The following is a 25550-nucleotide window of genomic DNA, read 5'->3' on the forward strand; positions in this document are numbered from 1 at the left end:
AGAGCCGCATGACTTCATTTAATCTATGTCATGAATCTATGTTATCTTCGGTCGATGCGGCGCGTGCGGCTCTGGTCAGTGTGCGCGTACCTTTAGGAGTCATATCATCAGGCGATTTTTTCTCACCCGCTTTTGATAATTAACTTGCAATAAAATGGTAAACCATGTAAAATTTTGTTTGGAGGGTAGTAGGTATATACTTATTTATCTTTAGTATAAGGATAAATATATGGATAAATAAAATTTGTTATATAGGTATAATTAATTTATAACAATTATACCAAGAAAATTGTATCAGGATATGAGTGTTTATTGGTAGCAAATAATAATTTTTTGTTGAATTCTGATAGATATTGGTAAAATGTACTGTACACTCAGGGTGCAGCCACACTATCCTAAAAACGGCGTATCGGCGTAACGGGCGTAATGACCTTGAATTGATTTCCAGTAATTCTATTGGCTGAAACATTCATCTGTCAGAAATTTTATCTGTCAAATTCATCTGTCAAAAATTTTAGCCAATAGAATTACTGGAAATCGATTCAAGGTCGTTACGCCGTTACGCCGATACGCCGTTTGTTGAATTCTGATAGATATTGGTAAAATGTACTATACACTCAGTGTACAGTACATTTTACCAATATCTATCAGAATTCAACAAAAAATTATTATTTGCTACCAATAAACACTCATATCCTGATACAATTTTCTTGGTATAATTGTTATAAATTAATTATACCGTATGATCGAAAAAAAATTGCGTCCAGTTGGCTGGGAAATGACGATCAATGACATTTCCCATATAAATTTACATATAAAATGACAGCGATCTTCATTTCATAGCCATCGTTGACGCCGTTTTTTCTCGATCATACGGTATATAACCAATTTTATTTATCCATATATTTATCCTTACACTAAAGATAAATAAGTATATACCTACTACCCTCCAAACAAAATTTTACATGGTTTACCATTTTATTGCAAGTTAATTATCAAAAGCGGGTGAGAAAAAATCGCCTGATTTCTTGATATCGCCCTGTGATTTTGTTATTGTTATTATAAACAAATTATACATTAATATTAGTCGAAAATAATCTACAAACATGATGTGTACCAAATACCTATACCAGCCGCCTCGGAACTTTCTAACACCTTAAAAAATGTAAAAAACTTTAAAATCTTCGGTTCATTTGTACTGATAATGATTTTATGAATGAAATGTGGGACTATTGAAATGTGTGTGGTCTATTTAAAGAATGCGGAAATATAAGTCAAGTGTCAAGTTCAGCTTTACTACAACTAGGACAGCGATCATTGTTATAAATCATGAATGAAGTTTAAATGTCCCTTATCCTTATAAGAAATATATTTTTGTATGGATATCTCCGCCTAAGATCCGTTCCATTAGAGCATACGTAATATAATAATGATTTTTAAAGCCAAAAATCTCCATTTCATGCACCAGTTATTGTTTATTTGTTATTATTATAACACGGGAACACAACGAAAGTTAATTTAATAAAAAACATGTCCAGAATAAATACAGCTTGCAAATCAGAATGAAAATGAAATGAGAAGGCAAAATAAATTAAAAACAAACTGTTATATACATAAGTGTACATTTATTTCACAACACATGACAAAAAAGTTTAAATAAGTTTTTTGTTTCAATTAAAAAAATAGGTGGTTAATCTATCTTATGTATTAAATATCACAACAACATACAACAACGTATGTTTTCTATAAGATTTAAAAATCATTTGAAGGGCGCCTTTACAAACTATATAATTTTCGAAGATACAATAATATACTGATTCTTACTATCAAAATAAAATAAGTGATATAGAGGCAACCCCAAAAACACCTAAAATACTAAATTCAGTCACCATTTTTATACAGCAGTCCATGTGAATATATATTTTAAAAATATACTAATATCAATTTATATTTAATGTTTTTTCCTGAATTTGGTATAAAAAGTTGAATATTTTTGTTATGTTTATTGTACTGTATGCATAAACATATATTTAAGAAATCTAAACTGATATTAGTTATTTTTACCAAAAACTAATCTAGTTTACTTATTTCTCAAATGTAAAAAATTAAAAATACAGGCATAAAGACACTAAAAAATAAAAATAAAAAAAGCATTCTACACTGAAATATGGTGAACACATTTGCTTGTGGTAGATATAATTTACAGACCTTGTTTATCATCATAATTGTACTTATTTTATTACTGATCACTGTAGACTTAACGTTAGGACCTATAATAAAATTGAAATTGTGTATTAAAAGAATACACATATTATAAAACCGCTAATCACAATATAGTTAAGTACAAAGGAATAATCTTACTAAAAAATTATTGATGCAGAGAGCCTAAATATCTAATATACATTGACCAATCATACTACCGTAATATCAGATTCTTCCTCCTCTTCAGGCATTCCATATGCAAGTAACTCTGCACCGGATAGTGAAGCTAGCGAATCGAAACTACTACCTAAAACTAAAAATATTTCTATTTTAAACTGACTATTTACTTATACAAAAACACTTACATTTGTAGCTTTTGAAAGGATTATTTAAGGACTCAGAAGTAAAAAACTGTGTATCTAATTGCAATGTTTCCAACTTAACGCCTGCTGTCATTGATTCATCTTCTAATACAGAAGGCGGCGGTTGAATCGGTGCAATAGTCGATTGTAAAATTTGAAATTGTCGAAGCTGAATATCCTGTATTGAAGGCATTATCTTTTGAGGCGATTCTAGTTCAGGTATATATGGCATGACCTTAAAAAAAATCTTTAGTCTCTATCATGTTGTAAAACAAAAAAAAAAAAAAGGAAAATACCTTATTCCCGTCGGGTCTGTGGGGATTCCTACAACCCCGACATTTACAGTCTATACAAGCTTTACTTTCAACGTAACAAGGACATCTCTGTCCACAACAAGTTAGTTTTCCAGGCGTGGCAGTGGCATTTCCGCATCTACAACCTTTCTTAGGTTTCGAACAAGGCTTTTTAAAAACAACCTAAAAGTATTTTATCATAATATATTTTACATAAAAAAAATATCAAGTCAGTCACCTTTTCTATATATTCCTTTGGTTTACTAGCGTTTACGTTATTAATATTATTAGGGCTATTTGTACTATCTTTTGATTTCCTCTTGATTGTAATTTTGTTGCCTGATCCGGGGTATACAACTGAATATAAGGAATTTCTATTTTGATTGTTTGACAATTCTACTCGAGGTTGTTGAGGTGGAACTGAAATATTCTGAGGACATACCGTGTTCGTATATATACACGGTAGAATTGAATACGTCGACTTAGGGATTCCCCCTTTGCTCTCATAATCATCCTGGAACATTGCTCCTTCTTTGATTAATTGAATCAAATTACTTGCTCCCCTCTCAAATCCCGTACCGGGCTGACTGGATTGAATGGTAATACATTTAAAAATTCGCGAGTTAATAAGGTTTACACACATTTTCTTGTACATTTGCATCAGTATCCTTAAACTTTTATTTTCGGTGTACTCTGTGCAATCCTTACAGCTTTCGCATTGCGGTTTTATCTTTTTCCGGCCTCCTTTACACCGTCTACATAAATGATGTTGACACTGAGCTTTACTAGGAGTTAAAGGTTCGACTAATAGCATCGAACACACGACGCAACACAACGAGTTTCGCAGATAAGGAACCAGCCTGTACAAATCCTGCCAGGACTGTGGATTTGCGGGATCCGATTTTAGTATTATTTGGGTTGTTGTTACATATAAATTTGTTGAATTCATCCTAGTTTGGGTTGAAGATTTTTCGATAGAAGTTGAAGACATATCTCTAGAAATTCGAGGTTAGAATTGCATAAAATTTTCTAACTAGACAAAAGTTGTTTGTCCATGCATATCTGAAGGTGGAGTATCACATACCAGTCGACAATTTGCAGTTTTCAACATCAACAAAACTTAAAATTTCGTTTTTAAAAAGACATGCCAAAATATTTTGATTCTTTCAAACAAAATATACAGCAGTATTGCCAACCCCTATAAATGCCTTGTTTATAATAAATTCATGCTGTAGCAATACGAATAAATAAGTTAGACAATGAGAATTAAGTTGTAAAATCACACAGGATTCCACAATTTCCAATTTTCGGCCTCAACAAAACTTAAAACTTTGTTTTTAAAAAGACGTGCCAAAATATTTGGATTTTTTAAACAAAATATAACAGTGTCACCAATCCTCAAAAGATAGGTATACAAATCTCTGGTATACAACTGGTATACAACCAGTATAAAACCATGTATAAAACCTTTGTTTATAACAAATTACGAATATGCTATAACAGTATAAATACATTTCATTTAGACAATGAGAATTGGTATTATAACTGTGTATTATAACAAAGAAAACAAAATTTTAAAATCATTTCAATCTTTTTAATTTTATGGATAATGATCAGATAAAGATCGATAGTTCAATAGAAAATGGCTTTACATCTGTGGTTGTCCTAGTCATATAAAAATAAATGTTCATTGGTGTCTTTGTTCTAATTAATTTATGCCACAGATCTATGCCCATATTATTAATTATCTATGATTTATGCCAAAACTTTGACAGAAATGGAAAGTTTGGTTAAAAAAAGGGGAGTTTATCTTTAATTATATATTTAAAATATTATAAATTTTAAAACTCCTTTCTGCTATACTACAATTACTATTCTAGCATTATTACAAATATGTCAAAATGTGGGAGCCATCCAGTTTAACTGAAAAAAAGTTCAATGCAGAGACACATCGTAACTATTTTTTTTAATTATTAATTTAGATCCAACAACTAATTTATTTTAGGGCTCGTTGGAGAAACGCAGTTGCACGAATTTGGAGAGTTTATTAAAAAGTTTACTCACGAAACGAAAGAAACTCAAAAGAAGTTTAATAATATTTTTAATATCTCGTCCAAGCCTATTTTTTTAAGTGTAATAAATAAAAACTTTATGAGAACTAGAATAATTTATTGCTAATATTTTTAGGAGGAAGTTAATGAAAGCATTTCAATTCTTCATCTTTCTCATTCAGACAATAAAACACTATCAAAAATATTATGTACGTTGGGTGCTATCTGCCAAGAAATTGAATTACTAAAAGGGGAAGCCAAAGATTTGTATCAACCATTCATTATTTATGTAGAAGGTAAGGTTTGCTCAAATCTCTTAATTTTTGTAATTTATTGATTGTTGTTTTGGGCTCCAGATAAAGATGAAAACTTGGAAACAATTAGCAACATTATTGAACCCTTGCTGAAAATTCAAAATTTTGTTAACCGGTCAAACCAGGTTATTAATTTAGTTCTAAAACAGCTTAGTAGCATATTAAAAAAGGGCTTTTACATATCCAATACTGCCCCTAGTTTTGTTGTATGTATTTTGACCCTATGTGTAATATGTTATAAAAAATATTTATTTTAGGAAGTATTAAGTCTATTTGCTGATTTATTAATATGTTTATTAAAGTTTACCACTATTTTGGATCAACAAGTTTTTAAGGAAAAATGGCTATACTATAGGCGAATTTTGCGTAATATGCTGCATAATAATAAGTATAATTTTAATGTAGAGGAACTAAGATCATTAGATAAAACTCTAGCAGTATTAGAATCAACCTTACTTTCAGGAACAATATTAAAAGTAAATATATTTTCATAAATGTAGTTTGAATATTGAAATTTATTATTTTAGGACTCCATAGACAAGTGCCTAGAAAGTAAATTAATATTAGATATAAAGAATTCTAGTTTAAATTTGGAATTTCAGAATTTTATATTATATAGAATTAATGAACTTGAAAAAGAAGAGGATATTAGATATGAAGAAATGTGGTTGCAACTGAATGTTATAATGGCGTTTTTCTGCAACATATTTGGTAACAATGACAAGAAAATTATTAAAAGACTGTTAGACTTAAATAAAAAAGTAAGAAAGAGTGTGTATATAATTTGATTTAAAATAACTATTATAACACTTTTCTACAGATATCAGCTTGCCCTTTAATAGGACATATTATGTGGTATCCAGAGCAATTTTTATTGAAACATGTACAATCAATGGCAAAATATTTAGATGAAAAAAATATTGAGAGTTATAGACTGAACTATATTAATACAACTGTCCAAAACTTTCCCAAGGACACTAACTTTTTTTGCTTACAGGTATAAGAATATTATTTTATGCTTCCCAGTTAAACTGGTGACATGTTTTAGGCCTGCTATTTTTTAATAGATTTAGAGAAGAAAATTAAAATCAATACAACTACACTAAAGCAGACACAATTGCAAGATATTAGTATATTATTTTTCGATATACTTAAGGTATTGAAGCAAATAAATTATGCTGTAACATGGACAATGAACATACATGTTGATAAAATGCTTCCTATAACTAAAACCATTCTCACATGTGTCTCGCATTTAATTGAAGTACTGAAAAGTGTTTATTTAGCTTTCAGAAAAAACATGCTATTAGTATGTTATTTAATTCTATTAATTTCACAACAGTTACAACATAAAGCCTTGTCAATTTTAGTTAGCTTAAAGGTTAGCAAATGATTTTTTTATTCGAATATCATTTTATTATTAGTTATTTTAGAGAAATCAAACACAAGATAAGTCATATAAAAATTTACAACTGGACATAATATCTGCTCTGAACGTTTGTGAAAATGCTTTGAAAGGTATTTTACACTTATTTTGTTTTGTAAATTGAATAAATATATTTTTATTTTTTTCAGGGCCTAATACAAAATGGAGAATACTAACAGTGAATTTAGCACTCTCAGCCAGTGGTTTAAGTGCAACCAGTTTGTCAGATATAAGACAAGTATTGGTGGAATTAGATATAATTTCAAGATATACAACATTAATTGAACAATTTTGTAACTGTTCATTTCTTTACTGGCATTTCAATTACATGCTCCCTGTGTATTGTACCAAATTACTATCTTCCAAACCTAATATCGCAAGACATTCAGTGAGCAGTAAGATTTTCTGAAAAAACACTAAATCAATTGACTTTACTTTTAGTTAATGTTGGAGGCATTGAGTGATTCTGAAATTCCAGACGGTGTCATTAACGTTATTTTAACAAGTCGCTTGTATAATCCTGTAAATCAAAGGATAGAAACTAACTTAAGATTGCAAACTCATTTACATTTACAATTACCGCCAAGTGATCCATTTCAAAATTACTCTGCTATGAATTTTCAAAAATATATGCTCGCACCCTTGAATGATTATTATAAAAGCATTAAAAATGAGACAGAGCATTATTTAAGTACAATGTTTTACAATTTAACCACTGTGGTATTGCATGATTGGAAAACTTATGGAGAGATGAGAAAGTAGGAACAATTTTTTTAAGAATAAAATCATAGAAATTAACATCGTAATTTTGTAGGCTTGCTAATTTTCAGTATGGTTTGGAGACAGTGGATGATGATTTACCGATGCAAACTCTCGATCAAGGACTGGATGTTCTTGAAATAATGCGAAATATCAACGTGTTTGTTCAAAAATACCTTTACAATTTAAATACCCAAGTATTTATTGAAGAATCCAGTAACAATAAACACCTTAATTCAATCAATATATCGCACGTGGCTAACTCAATTCGAACGCATGGTATAGGAATTATGAATACGACAGTGAACTACACCTATCAATTTTTAAAGAACAAATTTCGCATGTTCTCACAATTTCTTTTTGATGAACAGATTAAGTCTCGTTTGCTAAAAGATTTGCGATATTTTCTTGATCATAAAGATGAGTTCAATCAGATGTATCCATATGAGCAAGCGGACAAATTTAATACTGGAATTAGAAAACTGGGAACCCCAGATGGAGAAAGCTATTTGGATTTATTTAGGAAAGTTATAACACACATAGGTAAGACTTGTACTAAGTAATAGCACAGTAAACACCACACAGTGCCCTAATTTTTAACTGAGCTTTATATGTTCATTTTAAAATTGAAGATAAAATTGATTTACTTTTTAATTATATTATTTGTAATATTAAATTAATTCATAGTATAATATGTAACATATTATGTATGTATATTATATAGGGTGTGTCAGAAATAAGTTCAAGTATTTTAACTGGAGTATAGTTCGACCCCAGAAACATGCCCCGAATAGTAAACACTCTGCATAGAAAATAATTTATGTTATATCGCCAAATAAAGCAGATTGCTTATTCTGTTTCTGAATCAAATACAAGAGTGAGAAAGACTGAAAAAAAATTGTATAAAAATTTTCTAAAATTATTTTAGGCAGTGCAATGGGATATGTAAGATTAGTAAGATCTGGTGGTAACAGATGCCTTGCTGAAGGTACTTGCTTTATTCCCGATCTGACTCGAGTGAAAGAGTTAAAAGAAATGGTGGAGAATGAAAACCTATCTGATATGTCTAAAGAAGCAGTTGATTTTTTGATTAATAATTTGGAGGGTTTGACAGGAAATTTTGAAAATACGACAGAGTATTTTCAACTCTTGGTAAAAGGTTACGCGCCTCACTTTCGCAATCCTAACAACATCCACTTAAAAAATTTCTACGTTATTGTACCAGCCCTGACCATTAATTTTGTCGAACATTTGCTTTCTTGTAAAGAAAGATTATTTAAGAAGAATCAAGCCAACGATGCCTTTACTGATGACGGATTTGCTTTAGGTGAAATTCACGTCAAATACAGTATGATCGAAAAAAAACGGCGTCAAAGACGACTGTGGCAAGATCAATCTTAAACGTCATTTACTAAAAATTTACTACATAAAACTTTAAAACTAATTAAATTAAAACTAATTATAGAAAGACTAAAAAAAGATAGAACGCTTCCAGACACAATTCTATTTCCAAAACAATATTTTTCTGGAATTTTAAACTAGACCATTTAAAATTCATTTTTACTCAATATAAAAATAAATTACAACGTTCTTAAGCCAACTGGAAGTAATCTCATTGAAAATACCTTGCCTAAATTATTATCATTGTAATACCCCAGCCATTTTTGATGCCGTTTTTTTCGATCATATGGTATAAACATATGAATTTTAATTAACACAATTTTTTATACAGGTTTAGCTTATATCATAGAATTGCTCGACCAAGAAAATCGACTAAATTCACTGCACTGGTTTGAATCTGTCCAAAGAAAATTCAACAAAGAGTTGCTTTTAGTGAAAGAACAAATTTCTTCTTCCAACAATGATGACAACAAATTAAAACAAACTCTTAGTTTAACCGAAAAAAGAATAAATTCATTTAAAAAAGTAAGTAATTGATGATAATCATAATTTATTGACTAAATGACAATTTTACAGGAATTTAAATTATTGGAATACAGCTACAGCAGCGCAAGATTATTTTTTCAAACTTAATTTATCACAAGTTATATTTATCGTTTATCTGCTTTTATGTTATAGCATCTAATAATTATGTTATTTGTTATTATAAATAATTTTATTAACATTCCAATTATTGGTGGAATATAAATATTTATTTACGTTCAATAAAAAATGACTAATATTAAAAATGTACTTTTTATTTCATTCCATAACAAAGATGAATATAAAAATACACACCTTAAGAGAATAAAAGACAGATAAAACAAAATTATTGTTTATTTGGAGATCAATGTTATAAACTAAACAGGCGTTTGAACTCAATATATTTGTATTAAATATATATTTCATATCACCGGTAAAAAACAAATATCTATTCATATACAATTCTTTAAACATATTTTTTTAGTATGGATACTTTCATTTCCAAAACCTTTTTAATACTGAAAAATAAAATATAGTAGTTAATGTACAATCACAGTATTTTTAGAGACGATTAGTTATCCACAAAGAATTTTTTTTTTCGTCGTTTATTTTAATAAACATATAAATTCACAAAACGAAACAAGAAACAAACTTTAAATATATATAAAAAAATATAGAACTCTACAGAACGAAGAAAATCCATGAAATCCATGAATATTGTACGTTATGGTGATCAAAAAAGTTACACTCTAAAATTTACAGGGTGAGTCAAAGATAGAATAAAGTTCATTGTCTCAAAATTTTTGAGAATTAAGAAATAACTTTATACAGGGTGTTTCAAAAAACATGTGCTATCTCTCGTGGGAAGATTCCTTATGTAAAAATAAGATTTATTTTTTTATATCAACATAGATTCTTCTTTGTTTGTCCTACACAATTTATACAGGGTGAGTTTTTACGATGTCCTCTATGGGTATCTCAGAAACCACTGTGGCTACAGATTCGGTCAAATGCGGAAAGAATTGCAGTTTTGTGAGGAAAAACATATGCGCCTCTCGGATATTTGAAAAAGTTTATGGATTACTAGATATTAAAAAAAACAAATTTTGGCTATTCTAAAAATGCACTCTAATTCCATTATAATTTATTTTAGAGAAAAAGTTTTCAAAGTTGTAGATAATCACATGCTTAAAGAAATCTCTCTAAGAATTGGATAACTCAGTAATTTAAAAAAATATATATTATAGCTTATATCACCTAGAAATCTTTAAAAATGACGCTTCTTATGAAGTCGTGACCAACTATGGTTCCCATTAAAAAAAACCTATGTTTGTGTCATATGTCAAAAATGACAGATTTAAAAAAAAGGAACACAGTCTCATTAAGCATGTGATTATCTACAACTTTTATCTGAAAACTTTTTGTCTAAAATAGATTATAATGGAAATAGGGAGCATTAAAATAGCCGACATTTGTTTTTTCGTAAGCCATAAACTTTTTTAAAAATAGGAAAGGTGCATATTTTTGACCTCACAAAACTGCAATTTTTCCCATTTAACCTATCTCTATCTCCAGTAGTTTCTGAGATACCTATAGAGAACACCGTAGAAAAGTCGCCCTGTATATCGTAATTCTCAAAACACATGAAATGAGCTTAACTCTGTTGTCGACTGATCCTGTACATTATGTCATATATTATATACTGTCAAATAGACATTGATAAAACCGACTTTTCTGATCACTATTTGTCAACCAAGGAAAATATGTCACATAAATTTTTGGCATAGTTACTGACACTAAGCAAAAACGTTAAGTTAAGGATTGTGGATATGTATTTTTTCCTACAAAGAAAAATTTGTACTAAAATATTCGATCCACAAAATCCAAAGTTAGTGCAAGGGAAATACTTGTGTAATTTCTCCTATACCTTTCGCGGCACCGTCCCTAAATAATAATCGTTGTCCAACAGTAACATATTCAGAGTGATTTTGAAATTTGAATAAGACTGAATCGCGTTCGTTTGTATGGATACATTTCGACGAGCATATACCTATTATCACAGCAGTTTGTCGTACGTTACCTATGTGAACCGTTGTTTGGAAACCGGGATATATAGCGGTGGCATGAAATAAAACAGAAACATTCGCTTGGAAAAATAAGCAGCCGTAAGCGTTTTGATCGCGAGCCACTAAAACCATCCCGTTTCGTAAATTCGGTATGAAAGTGTTTAAGCAAATAGCTGCGCTTTGGCCCGCCCTAACCATTCGACATGGCACTCGATTTCTGTGAATGGACTTAACGAATATATCTTGGAAGGAGCCATCTTTCATTGGGCCTATCTTCATTGGTGTGCCCTCAGTAATCACGCCTTTAGATAGCAAACCACCTAAAATTTGGCCTAGTTCACCAGCTTTAAAATTTTCATCTATATGAAATTCTGGTGATTCCTACAAGTACAAATCATTTATGAATACTTTTACGTCATTTACATACAGGGTGATCCAGGCTTCAGAAAAAGCTCTATATTAGGTTTTTGGTTCGTGAATTTTTTTTACATAATATGGGGACAATGGTAACGCGCATTTTGAAAGTATTTTTATCAACATACAAGGTGATTTGAACATACTTTCAAACCAAAGTAGTATATTAACATTTAAAAATATACAACTTTCTTTTAAAAATATATTTGAATCACCCTGTATGTTGACAAAAACATATTCAAAATGTGTGTTATCACTAATGTTAATGTTACCATTGAAATGAAATTTACGAATCAAAAGCCTAATATACACCTTCTCCGGAAGCCTGAGTAATCACCCTGTAAAAAAACTTCTTACTTGCTCTAAACGTTCTTTTTCTTTGGAACTAACTCCTGGAGGAAGAACATACAAAAACTTAGTAAGCAACTCTAGACCATCTCCACTAACACTAGAGACACAAAATATAGGTACAACATTTTCAGTGAGCTGGTTTGCTCCTGCTGTTATAACATCATCTAAAGATTTAACAATCAATGGAACCCTCCTACTACCAACTTGTTTTAATAACGATTCAAGATTTTCTAATGTGTGTGATGGATTTACGAGGTCAATTTTGGTAATTACTATAAAAAATGGCAAGTTCAAAGCTACCGCAATAGCAAGGTGTTCATGTGTCATTCCAACAGCACCAGCTGTACTGGAAATCTAAAATATTTTTTGTTATTTTGGTTAACTTTAATTTAGTTTCAGAGATTGGGACATACCACAAGCATAGCATGATGAGGTGAGTACCCCGACAATCCTTGAATTGTTGTTCTAATATATTTTTTATATCCTGCCAAATCTAAAAATGTGACAAGTTTTGTTGAACTGTCGCAAATTTCTTCAGCTGTGATCAGTTCACTAGAACTATAATTTATGGGTTGTCCTTGGGAATTAAATCCTAGAATTTCGTGAGATATTGAGGACGTCCTGCCTGATTGGATTTCATGCAGGTGGCGGAACATGTTGAGCCTTGCTCTGCCACGTCCATTATCAAGATTGCCTTGGGTTAAAACACCTAACAATGTACTTTTTCCAGCATCTAAAAATAAAATGATAGTAATCCAAACTTGGACAACAAAAATTATAAAATATACCAGCATTTCCAAGTACAGCTATCCTAATCTCAATATTATTTTGATCATCAGGCACTTTTCGGACTAACACTTCAGCAATGCTTCGTGAATTATCAAGAACTCGTTCTCTTAGTAATGTTGTAGTGGCTCCAAGTTTGGTGGCCATCTGTTTTAAGGTTTGTAAACTAGCTGTCATGTCTCTTTTAGAAAGCCCTGTTAAAATTCCACTATCTTCGACTCCAATTTCATAAATAGCTTCACCATTTCCTTCACGTAAACGCCATTTGAGCTGAAAATAGAACTTTGTGCTTATTTATCTATAATAATAATCTTATTTATCTTTGTGCTTATTTATTATTTTATCTATACCTTAACATATGGTATGATATAAAAATGATGCAAAAGACAAAATTTGTTAAGTAATAATTAGTAAAATAGGAAAATTCTAATATATAATTACCTGAGTAACAAGATGCTCAAATCTCTGTTTAGTTGGATTAACAATTTTCAGTTTATATTCTATATTACCGAGCTGAGGTTCTGGAGGTAATGCATTTTGATTATTATCAAGTGTAAAATCCTCAGCAATTGGACAATCATTACCATTACTTGGATCAAATAAGCTAAAAAACGAATCCATTTCGAGGCCTAAAATTAAATAATAATATATCAAAAAACCTTTAGTCAAAGCATATTGAGAGTTTGGCACCAAATATTACCGTAATACACCTAATGTTATGAAATAAAGTGAAAGTCAAAACTGTTGTTGTTTGGAAGACATTGACTGTATCTTCAGTATTTAATATTAAATTAAAAGATCTTGATTATATAAAAATAGTAATTTAAAATTACAAAGAACAAAAACAAAAACACTTTAGTTGCCAAAAATATCATAGAGATAAGTAATTTTACCTTTATATTGCAATATCCGTACTACAAATCTTCTTATATAGTCTGCATATATAGAAAGTTAAGAAAGAATATTTCTTTAAAACACTTGTAGTATTAAATGGTCTGATATCTCATACATTCTCATCACAGATTATAAAAATAACTCACTATAAACAATTCATATTTTGTATTGCAAATTTCTGAGTAGGAAGACGTTGACAAGTTTGATGGATCTTAGGATAAGGAAATCTGTGAAAAATATCAAATGTTCTGCCATCTATTAATGCAAATATGAACAAATAATAATTAAAAATAAAAAAATATACATATATATGTATAATATCTATCCATTAATTTTAATAGATATTTTTGATATAATATAAAATTATAACATACTTACATATAGTTATTATTATTTTTAACATATAGTTATTTTATCTATATCATAGTAGTGTCACGGGTAGTGTCCTGCTATATCAGCGTTCAAATTTCTTGACAAGCTAGTGAAGGCGAGTTTAAATTAACAGGAAACGATTCAGGACCAACACAAGGAAAACAAATTACAAATCGGTTCAAAATTTGGTATTCCTTTTTCTTATAATAATATATAAGCGAGTAATGGCAGTAATAACACAATACATACATACATACATAGGAGTGCAAGGGGAGTGCAACAACACAAGGGCACTACTTGAAAACTCCTTATTCTCACATTGAAAAATACGGTGTTAATTTAATAAAAAAATTAAATGTATCTTTGTCATTATTAAAATAGCACTTAACACATAATATGACTGAATGTGGAATCGAGCCAGTGAATTATAAGTAATTGAGTATCTTGTACCAATGAGAAATATGGTTAAATAAAAAAATTGTAGTGCGTTCATTAGAACACAATATATAATTTTCATATTAAAGAAAATCATATCTCTTATTTATACTTATTTTTACGACTCACCTGTAAGTAAACTGCTGGTTGGATCAAGAACATATATCCAATAACGATATATTCATGTTGACTGCTACATGTTGTACCGTATGATCGAAAAAAAAACGGAGCCATTGCAGTTGGCTGGGAAATGACGGTCGATAACATTTCCCAAATTTACAATACAATGACAGCGATCTTCATTTCACAGCCATCGCTGACGCCGTTTTTTTTTCGATCATATACGGTATATATCTTGCAGAGATTTTGACCACAATAGATTTAAAAAGGTCGGAGTGGAACAGGCCGATAGCCACCTCGACCTCTGCCTCGACCCTGCTAAGAAAAAAAAAATTTTAGAAGAGTTATAAATATCTATAAAATAAAAGTATTAGTCATGAAAAATCATTTGATTATGTGAAAAGAAAAAAAAATATAATTAAAAAGACTAACGATATAATATGGTTAGAAAGTCTTATGATCTAAGGATGCTTTAAATGACAAAGTCTAAGCTTCCTTAATCGTAAACCCTTTTGGTGCTTTGGTATAGTGAATATAATGATGTTTACTCACTTGAAAATCAACGTAAAATGGCAATTGCTTCTTTATGTTACACTATATATACTATATCATTCCCAATATCGCTAATATGAGAAACGAATGCACCAGCACTCGCGTCCCGATACTCAAAAAATTCCGACACAGAATACACCTGGCTGAAGCGAGCATGCCCCCAAATGAAAATCTCCAAAGACAAAAATTTGGGATAGCACAGTTCAGGGTTTATATTTTTAGGTTTTTCCAAGTTTAACATGACCCCAAGATCATGATAAACTTATCCTTATTCAAATTCAAAACGCTCATACCTGGTCGCGGGGCGTGCGTGACAAAAATATATGCGAATATAGCGATACTCGAGATTCTATGTATTCTAAAATATAGACTAATAAATTATCTACACTTTTCAATTGAATTTAGAAAACGTTACTACGTTTTAATATAGAAAACTCAAAAGCAATTAAATTTTCAAACGTTGGCGTTGATTTGAAAGAAATGAAAGGAAAAGGACGCTATAAACTTCAAGATGGCGACCTCAATCGGAAAACAAACGAATTACTGTCACAAGCGACAATCTAAGCAAGCGACCTTTACCGGAAAAATGGTAATTGTAGTAAAACAGAAATAATTTATGCATAAAAAGAATAAAATGTGTAAATATGTAATAATTTATTTACTAATTAGATTCATACGCAATGAATATAACAATATATGACAACTCTGCAGAAATTTTAAAGGTATGCAACTAACAATTCATGTTCCATCGCTTACCCTGGAAAACATAAATAGTTTTTATTTATTGTGTATGAATTACCCTAATTAGTAAATAGGTAATTACCAGTAAATAAATTAATACATTATTTAATTTTATATTGCATATTTACACATTTTATTCTTTTTATACATAAATTATTTCTGGTTTTCTACAATTTAGCGGTGGCCATGGCCAAACTACTAAGTTTCCGGTAGAGGTCGCCTGTCAAAGTAATTCATTTGTTTTCCGATCGAGGTTGCCATGTACATGAAATACACATGTTACATGAAATACACATGTACAACATGTTGCCATGTTGATGAAATTGTCATGTCTATGTCATGTCTATGTAGTAACACTCAGAAAATTCAATTGAAAAGATAGATAATTTATTAGTCTATACTTTAGAATACACAGAATCTCGAGTATCGCTATATTATATAAATATTTCCTATTCTATCTTTTAATACACATTACTTGAAAACTAAAAAACAGAGTATATTTTTTGTTGAAAACTGACACAAATGTAATCGGGAGATTAATATATTTAACAGAAATTGATATTTAAAATGTAATTCTAACTAGCTTGACAAACAATGTCTTCTCTGGGCCGAAATCAACAAAAACTCTTATATTCAACTGTTTCCAAAGCCTACTACTCCGCTACTCGCCAACATCAGCGGACACGGGGTGCAGGCAGGTGCAGGCACGGCGTGAAAATGACTGCCTATCGTAAGGATCATAGGCGTCGATAACACAAAATTATTTCAACCCATAAAAATTGTTATAATAATATTTGTATAGAGGGTGTTTCGCAAAACATGTGCTATCTCAGGTAAAAATGAGATATATTATTTTTTTATATCAACATATGGGTCCGATTCTGCTTTGAAGCTACAGGGGGTTAAAATCTTATTTTTTTTTTCGATTTATTATAATTTTCTTCCAAGTGCTTTTAGCGATTCGAATGAAATACTATTTCTAAATACTATACTAAGTGCGACATGCTTTGATGAAAAAAAAATTATCGACATATTCAACAGGGACGCGCATATGAATTTCTACGTTAACAACCTATGGAAAAAAGTGAGTAACGCGCACAGGTTTTTTTATAGACAAAATATTCCAGTGATAACCTATATGCACGTCCCTGGTAAAACCGTCGACACAGTTTAAGACCAACCACCTGTATCTGTTATAAGAAATAAATCTTATTTTTATGTGAGGAATCTCGCCACGAGAGATATGGCACATGTTGTATAACCAAAATATATAGCACCCTGTATAACCAAAATACTATTATTGAATTCTATTGTAGCTCTGGTCCTGGATTTTATTTTTAATAAAATTAAGTTATACTGCAGATTTTATTTTTTTTAAGAAATAAATAGCTTATTCTTATTAGTATATTCCAGATTTATTTTTTATGAAATGAATATCAATAATTATATAAACTCAGAGTTTACATAGTTATATTTATAACAACAAAAACATCATTTTTATTTTAAAAATATATTTATTTTCAAACATTCATTGCAACATTCAATACATATTCCCAAATGCAGATCATTTTATTCATAGTCGAAATGTAAGATAGAGACGAGAATCAATTTTGTTTTAATATTATTACATTACTATCAGTTATTATTTTTTTGCAAAATTAATGCAAGAAACAATTATTATAGTGTCACAAATAAAGAACATTTACCATTTAGTTAAAACATTTTCCGAAACTTTATATTCTGTTACAATTTTTTTATAATTCTTTTTCACAAATCTGTATTGAAAACATTTAACTACCACAACATATACATATGATACCATTTTTATCAAGAGAACTTCGAACGTTGACAATTCTTTTGGAAAACTACTTCAGAATGTATTTAGATGTGAACATTCAAAGCTAGCTCGATATTAAAATTTTTTGATTGTATGGTACTTTGTCTCTAATGGATATGGATACACAACATTTTCCTACAATACTATTTAAGGCAAGTTTTTTAGATAGAATTCATTGATCTACGCTTTACCGTTGTATTTTTTTAAATAATATTATGTATTTATTTAGATAAATATTGCACAAAAGACAAAACTATTAAAAATCGTAAGGGGGTAATTAGAAAGGGATACTAATAATAAATAACATCACTCATATAAGTTAAAATCACTCTTTAAAATGTACATATTCAAAAAATTAAAGTATATACAAAAATATCTGAAAACAATTTCGAAAAACACGCAAAGTAAATTCCAGATATACAAGGTGAGTCGGAGTATAAAAATTGAAAAAAAAAATTAACAAAGTTAATACCAAGAGAATAAAGGTATAAAATGGATCACAATATAAAAGACGAATTTAGAAAGAATTAAAACTCAATTTACAAGGGAGGCAAGTTGAGCGATAGTATGTTCTTGAGCAAGTGCTGCCAATTCCTTGACCCACTCGTCAAGAAGTACCGCACAAAGAGCCACATGTTGTCCCTCATTGAATTTTGGGTAAATTAAATTAAATTGTACCTCCTGGGGAGAGGTCACCACTGGTATACTTGTGTCGATCTGGTTTGACCTCCCTACAAATATACTAGTTATCGAAGGAAAATTCAAACTGCGTCTCTTGGGGCCGTTCCTCTGAAACGGTTCATTAGATTCTTGCGGTTGTGGTTTTGGGACAGCCTTTTTCTCCATGTGGTACCTTCAAACAAATAAAAAAATTAAATATTTAATTTATTATGAGTTTGTATCAATATGTACCTTCGTATATTTACCAACATGATTTCCCTGTCAACTAAAACATCTTGAGCATACTTAATCAATTCTGCTTTGTCTGGCTGCCTAGTCATGTAGTCATCTATTTGCTGTTTAATAATGCCAATTATCTCAAATATGGATGGAACATTTGGTTGGAGCACCAAACTGTAGTCAAGTAGATAGGCCCTTAATAAATTCTGAGGATAAACAGCTAGTCTGGATATTAGTCCAGTTAAATGTAAATTAATGTAAATGGAATTTGACAAAAAATTTCTTAGTTTTTCCAACAAAATTGTTAAGAATGGTCCTGCACTAGGAGACTCCTCTAAATGTGTATTGTCATCCAATGTAAATGTGATATTTGGTCTTTTAGGTTTGTTTGAAGATATTTGCCAAAATTCTTGGTCATCCATATTCATGCTGAAACTCTCATAACCACTACTCCTTTCTAACGATATTAAACTATCAGATTTTTCTTCTGAAATTAATATATAGAAATTTACGAAAAATATAAAACATTCTTCTGAATTTACCTGAATTTCCAGAAATTTCATCATCTCCATTGTATGTATTATTCCAACTTAAGCATGCTCTTTGACATTGCGAAATCTTATGCCTAGCATCACATAAATATGCATAGTATTTTCCATATAAGCTTTGTTTATGTTTAAAATGATTCCACTGTACAAAGTTTCCATCTATGGTAATATCATCACATAATTGACAACAATTTGGAGCTAAAAGTAGCAGTTTCTCAAAACTTGGGCATAATGGATCTAAGGGAAGTAACATTTTCCTTTGTGATATCATTAAATGAAAGCAAGGCTGGAATATAAATTAAATCAGTGGAACTGATAATTATTATATGACACACAAATTTACCTGCAGATATTTGAAAACTAGTTCCAATAATAAGTCTTCGCAGTTTAAATCAATCATACTTTCAAACACAGCAAGTGATACTAAACATAACTGTTTTTCAGAGTTAATTCTTTGTATTAAGATGTTTAACAACCTTTCCCCATCATATTCAACTTTCAATAAAAACTGTAATACTGCATGCAGTAGACCTGGTTCAGTAACAGTTCTTATAATTAGTTCCAAATATGCTGTGGCTGCCACTTGCTCCTGTATGTTACTTTGCATCAATGCCTCGCCTAATACTGGTATTAAAAATCCTTTGTATAAAAAATCTTGGAGTTGCCGTCTTATTACAGGATGTGCAACTTGAGCTATTGCATTGCTAAACTCCAAGGAAGTCACAAATGACAGCAAACCTTTTATCTCATTGACATCATCGGGTGTAAAACAATGCCAGTCAGGTACACCTTAAAATGGTTAAAAGTTGATTTCTTGTCGTAATGTAAATATTAGACCAGGGTTGGCATGATTTAAATCAAGTGATTTATTTATTTTAATGTGATTTAAATTAAAAAAATTAACTTTTTTAAAACTTTACAATAAATCGAAAAATAACTGTAAAAGTTATAATGTGTTCTAGAAAACTACAAAAATATTTTTATAACAGATGTACCCTATATCTATTCATCAAATAGAATTTTACACTTCCTCTTGTAAACATATATTTTTGTACTTTTATTAAACATATGTATATTTTTTGAAGCCAGTGATTTTTTTGCTGACGGATGTGGAAAAATGACACGCGCCGTAGAATTGTTAATGTTATCGGTATTGGGCAGAGCTACAAAGATTTGGCTATTTAGGATAGGAATTTACTTGAAAATAAGTCTGTCCACCCTTATTTGGAAAACCGATCTAAATAACGTTTTCTATTAAAATTAAAAAATCTGATTTAAATCATTAAAATATGACTTTTTTTAAATCATTGTTTTTGTCAACCCTGTATTAGAATATACCTATATCATCAATGACATTGGGTAAAACAGAATATAAGCCACCAAGGCCAGAAGCAACAAGGACTGAGAAGTCTGAATGTTCTGATATGTAGATTTCAACATCTTTATCCTTTTTTGAAAGTGATATGCAAAGGAGTAGTGCATCTCTAGCTCTCATTCCTATTGAGTCTTCTTTATGTACAAAGGGTACAAGTAAAGAAAAAATAGTAAACCTTAAATGCACATTAATTTTAGGATTGTTATCTATATAAAATATAGCAAGCTATCTCTTTATTAAAAGATTAAAATATTAGTCAGAAATTGATAAATATAAAACTAGTCTCTCTCACCTGTTAACATTTTTATCTCTGACAAAAAACAATTTTATATACTCTGGATGTTGTACTAGCAAAGTACTTATTTGATTTAAAAGATCAACTAAAATTTTTTCTACTTCTTTAGTAAATACTTCGCCATAACAAGAATTTAATAACTTCAACATAGGCTTAACAAAAGAATTTTGCTCTAACAACAAATGTCTTGACTGGCTTATTAATGTATCATATAGTTTTAATTGTTCACATCGTACTGTATTTTTGTATCTAAAATGGGAATATTAAAACAGATTTGTTTAAGTAAAAATAAATTTAAAACATACTTGCCACATTTCATACTCCATTCAAACAATTTATCCAGAATATTTTCAACCAAGAGATATTCCAAACATTTGGAAGAATTCACTGTCAAACATAATCGATCAGTTTTTTTCATATCATAAATTAATAATGTAACCATTTGCTCCAAATGAATAACAACTCCCAGCACATCATCATGGCTAGGCAGTTGCTGCAATAAATTATCAAATTCTGAGACTATAGACCAATTAAAATACTCAATAATAATTAATAAACATACAGATGGTGACAGAACTAACAATACTTTAATATGAAACATGATTCAGTTTCACCATGGTGATTATGGCAAAAAATATACTCTGTTATTATGTATTGTTAGTGAATATATTAATTACCTGTACTCGTTGCAATATTTTTAGGGCTTGATCCCAATGCCCTTTGAAACTATCATAACAAGCTTGAGAATCGCATTCTTCGTCAGGATTTATAGTAATTCGATTATTCTTTTGGAAAAAAGGATTATTTCTCAGCCACCATTCCATAATATTTGAATTAATTTCAATTTACAACATTTTACGTATTAGAAATTTGTTTTTATCTTTTAATGCAAAATTTATTCATCTCACATCGTAACCCACACTTTTGACAATAATAGTTGACAATTGTTGACAAATGACATCAAAATTGGAGACATCTCAAACGTCACATTTAAAGGCATGGCTTATTTGACATTGGGCGATTTAAATTTTAAGGCATTTATAAGAAGATCGTACGAGAATATTAGTAGGGTTTTATGCACTGTCTAAAAAGTCCCCCATTACGTTTATTGTTAATTATTAACGTTTTTAAGTACTTTAAAAAGTTAAAGACCAAAATAGAATATAATTTAAAAATAGAATCAGATCAATGCGTTTTCAATCAAACATTTCCCTCCATTTTGCAGCGCCATCTAACAGTGTTGGGCATCTTTGTTTTGATTGTGGTTGTGGTGTTTAATTTTTCAGAAACACTGGCGAATTTTCGTGGAAAATAATGTACACCCCCAAAAGAAATAAACCATCCTCAAATAGTGATAGTGAAACAGTAGTGACCCCGAGTAATAAAATTTTAAAAGCGTCGAGTTATAATAACGGAGACAAAGCGTTCGAAAATGGTAGCCCAAGCTTAGGTGAAAAGACTGTTATTTCCCCAGGCGAAGCCCGTAGAGGAAGACCAAGGGCTGATCTGTTAAATTCGTTAATTTTAGAAGGCGCTACTTCCCCAAGTTCCATAAAATGTACATATTGCAATAGAGTTTTCCCAAGAGAAAAGTCACTTCAAGCTCATTTAAGAACCCATACAGGTGAGGACATCTTGAACTTTAAATACTGCCGTTATTTAAATTCCTTCTGGTGATTTTACATTTTCCCTTTAGAAATGCTCAGAATGGGTTTAAATTTTAAATAGTAAATGTTAAACAAGCCAGGTTTAGTTTATTTTTAAATGTATAGTATATTCTTAAAACTTGTATGAGTTTGGTTAAGGTGTGTGGCCTTTAATTTTACATTTAAAAGTCACTGTACCTTGAAATCTTGAAAGTTAATCAACAATTGGTCAAGCTTCTTTCCTAGCCGTGTGTACTATACACATGCAAATATTTTGTTATAGTTTTAAAAATAACGTCTATCAAAATTATTAATCATTAATTTTTATTTGATATTTTTTTTATTATTTTAATGCACTTTAAATACTTGAAGTATTTAAATCATTATTGTTATGTTCATCATGGATATGTTTAAGCGATTTGTTAATTTTATCCTAATTTTGATTCTGAGAAGCTGGGATTTTTTATAATAATTTATTTTATATGAAAATTTTATGCAGTTGGAATATATGTATATTCTAATTTTAGGGGAAAAGCCTTATGCATGTGATTATCCCCGTTGTACTCGTAAGTTTGCCCAATCAGGTCAGTTAAAGACCCATCAGAGACTTCATACAGGAGAAAAACCTTTCATTTGTGCTGCTCCAAATTGTACTAAAAAGTTCACACATTCTAACCGGCATTGTCCAGATCATCCCGAATATACCTTAAAGAGATTCATTACTAAACCAAAACTTACACTTGACAAAACTTACGATGAAACACATAGTGCTGAAGTAAGACAATGGCTACAAAATTATGATAGGTACGATGTTCTTTTAATAAAGATTGAATAAAGTTTATAACTATATTGTATTTTAATTTTTACCTCCTAGAATATTTAATTGAATATATTGGTCATTTTAGGAAAAATAAGAATTTCTTAAAATCCAATGAGAATCTAGATACAACCCCCAAAAAATCAATTGTGTTCAAGAATGAAGATTCAGTATTTAGCAGTGGCAGTTCTGCATATTATTCAGGCTGTTCACAGACAGGTCTGGATGACATGGAAAATTCACCTAAATCCGAATTGGAAGATCTAGAAACATCAACTTGTAGTAATTCAGGAGGATCAGAAAATGAGATGTGTGCAGGTAATTTTTCAATCTTTTTTGAAAAATTCTGTTTTCAAAGATAAAATACTCAGAAATAATATATACAAGTATTATTGGAAATTATGGTTTTTAGAATCGCCTCAAACTAAGCCGTCTGAGTTGCCAAAGAAACGGTGGTTGCGTGAAGCTACACAAGATCAAAGATTGTGGGATTCTTCCACAGATTTGGCTTCTCCACTAAATTGGGGCGACGATTCATGTAATGATGGTGAAGAAAACAAGATGTCAGATGTAAATGACACAGAAAATAAAAATCAGCAACAACGCCCCTCTGTACTAGTTTGTGTTCAGGGTGGTAAGCTTTCCAGTAACTTATTGTAGCAAAAGTTGTGATATTATTTTTTTTGTAGGAAAAAGCAAAGAAATTTCAAGCGATGAAATTCAAGGAGCCATGGCCTTGGTGGAATTGAAAAATGGACTAAACTATAGCTATAGGATATAACATTAATGTATCATTGTGTACTCTTCGTCAGGTAGTTTTGTAAAGGAAGTATTTGTTGTAGTCCCCGTTTTAGTTACTGATTTTGGAAAATGATTTCAATTGTATAGTATTTTCAGGGACGTTTAGTGCGATATTTGCAGGTTCACCTATAGGACATAGGAGGTAGTAAGAAAGTTCATAAAAAAATAGCTACATTGCGTTTTAATTGTCTGTTGTTTATTTTTATTTCACTTTGTGGCGTATCAGGTAAAACCTTACAAGACAATTACTTATAGTATTCATACCATACATTTAAAAGTTTTTTACTACCTCCAATAGGTAAGCATGCCGGTATGGTACTAAATAAGTCTGAAAACTCGGTACATTTAAAATATAGGCATATGTACTTAGGATATATTTGAGATAAAGACTTCTACTATCATCCTCAAACATTTTCATTTTATGCTTTGTATTTGTTTACATAATTGTCAGTATGCATCTTTGTCTGGGTGCATGCTGCTTTTTTATTGTTAGAATTCAGGTGTCATTTTCCAAAATTCAATATTGGTGCTTTCCCTATGTTTCAGATTTAATTGTATTCAAAAAATGTTTTGCTCCGATTGGGCTTAGTTTAGAATATATTTATACAAGATGTACCATAAAGTGTTCTCATCATTTTTTTTTCGATATTTCATCACCTAACAAAGACCATTTTTGGACACTGAAGTAATTCTGCATATTTTTTTCATTTCATTACTCAAAATTAAATTTAAAAAATCCCCTTATTTTTTGGCACATCTTGTATAAGCACCTAAAATGTAAAATTGAAAGCTTTGTGATAAAAGTATTTATTTTGTCATGTTATTTTTGTTATGACTTCGAAAGATTTTAACAGAGTTTTTTATGTGTGACAGGCTTGCTGTTTATTTCTAATTTGTAGTGTCTATTAAACTGGTAATTGGAACACTATTTTAACATTTAAAGGGTATTTTTAAAGCATTATATAGTTTAGTATTTTATTAATTACCAGTATGCCTTATGGTTAAATTTACAGTTTGTAACTTTAAGATATTATATGCCTGAAATATTATAATTTTTTAACTTAAATTATTTTTACTGATTGTGCTACTAAAATGGTACCGAATGCGATTTAGTTAAGACTTCTTAAATTTAACCTAAGGTGAGGAATCCTGATTTGTTTACAGTGTTTAAGCTCGACAGTGTAGATGTAATACTAATTTTTATTTATTTTAAATGTTAAATAATAATTTTTTGAATATAACTTGTTCAACTAACGTTTTTTTACTGCCT

General features: G+C 30.1%; 5 protein-coding genes across 6 annotated transcripts; 2 read left to right on the top strand and 3 right to left on the bottom strand.

Annotated features, from left to right (window-relative positions):
- Nucleotides 1-1636: 1636 nt before the first annotated feature.
- Nucleotides 1637-4203, bottom strand: LOC115882446 (E3 ubiquitin-protein ligase MSL2). The gene is made up of 5 exons (XM_030900511.1): nucleotides 3942-4203; nucleotides 3096-3852; nucleotides 2861-3040; nucleotides 2568-2799; nucleotides 1637-2515 (listed from the first exon to the last, which is right to left on the bottom strand). Exons 2-5 carry the CDS (start codon nucleotides 3846-3848, stop codon nucleotides 2412-2414), a joined length of 1269 nt encoding a protein of 422 aa, XP_030756371.1. The 5' UTR covers nucleotides 3849-3852; nucleotides 3942-4203; the 3' UTR covers nucleotides 1637-2411.
- Nucleotides 4204-4607: 404 nt separating this feature from the next.
- Nucleotides 4608-9588, top strand: LOC115882174 (WASH complex subunit 4). Its single transcript, XM_030900060.1, has 15 exons — nucleotides 4608-4810; nucleotides 4863-4990; nucleotides 5045-5204; nucleotides 5265-5428; nucleotides 5480-5698; nucleotides 5750-5983; nucleotides 6043-6219; nucleotides 6271-6603; nucleotides 6656-6740; nucleotides 6798-7036; nucleotides 7090-7406; nucleotides 7463-7950; nucleotides 8336-8734; nucleotides 9140-9333; nucleotides 9385-9588. Exons 1-15 carry the CDS (start codon nucleotides 4759-4761, stop codon nucleotides 9439-9441), a joined length of 3246 nt encoding a protein of 1081 aa, XP_030755920.1. The 5' UTR covers nucleotides 4608-4758; the 3' UTR covers nucleotides 9442-9588.
- An 80-nt stretch (nucleotides 9589-9668) lies between these two features.
- Nucleotides 9669-14054, bottom strand: LOC115882175 (GTP-binding protein 2). 2 transcript variants are annotated; one of them, XM_030900061.1, is made up of 6 exons: nucleotides 13841-14054; nucleotides 13389-13576; nucleotides 12950-13217; nucleotides 12575-12894; nucleotides 12168-12515; nucleotides 9669-11777 (listed from the first exon to the last, which is right to left on the bottom strand). In XM_030900061.1, the coding sequence occupies exons 2-6, from the start codon at nucleotides 13566-13568 to the stop codon at nucleotides 11220-11222; spliced, it is 1674 nt and encodes a 557-aa protein (XP_030755921.1). In that variant the 5' UTR covers nucleotides 13569-13576; nucleotides 13841-14054; the 3' UTR covers nucleotides 9669-11219. The 2 variants fall into 2 exon arrangements, with proteins under 2 accessions (XP_030755921.1, XP_030755922.1); XM_030900062.1 differs by lacking the exon at nucleotides 13841-14054 and adding an exon at nucleotides 13648-13665.
- Nucleotides 14055-17560: 3506 nt separating this feature from the next.
- On the bottom strand, nucleotides 17561-21960 carry LOC115882269 (UPF0518 protein AGAP011705). The gene is made up of 8 exons (XM_030900215.1): nucleotides 21694-21960; nucleotides 21322-21509; nucleotides 21014-21265; nucleotides 20685-20896; nucleotides 19690-20135; nucleotides 19341-19632; nucleotides 18811-19285; nucleotides 17561-18751 (listed from the first exon to the last, which is right to left on the bottom strand). Exons 1-8 carry the CDS (start codon nucleotides 21838-21840, stop codon nucleotides 18433-18435), a joined length of 2331 nt encoding a protein of 776 aa, XP_030756075.1. The 5' UTR covers nucleotides 21841-21960; the 3' UTR covers nucleotides 17561-18432.
- A 273-nt stretch (nucleotides 21961-22233) lies between these two features.
- On the top strand, nucleotides 22234-25534 carry LOC115882545 (pair-rule protein odd-paired-like). The gene is made up of 5 exons (XM_030900697.1): nucleotides 22234-22640; nucleotides 23190-23466; nucleotides 23568-23797; nucleotides 23892-24113; nucleotides 24169-25534. Exons 1-5 carry the CDS (start codon nucleotides 22331-22333, stop codon nucleotides 24258-24260), a joined length of 1131 nt encoding a protein of 376 aa, XP_030756557.1. The 5' UTR covers nucleotides 22234-22330; the 3' UTR covers nucleotides 24261-25534.
- The last annotated feature ends 16 nt before the right edge of the window (nucleotides 25535-25550 follow it).

Source organism: Sitophilus oryzae, unplaced genomic scaffold, assembly GCF_002938485.1.
Source record: "Sitophilus oryzae breed Bouriz unplaced genomic scaffold, Soryzae_2.0 scaffold_177_pilon_pilon, whole genome shotgun sequence".
In the NCBI taxonomy this organism is placed as follows: domain Eukaryota; kingdom Metazoa; phylum Arthropoda; class Insecta; order Coleoptera; family Curculionidae; genus Sitophilus; species Sitophilus oryzae.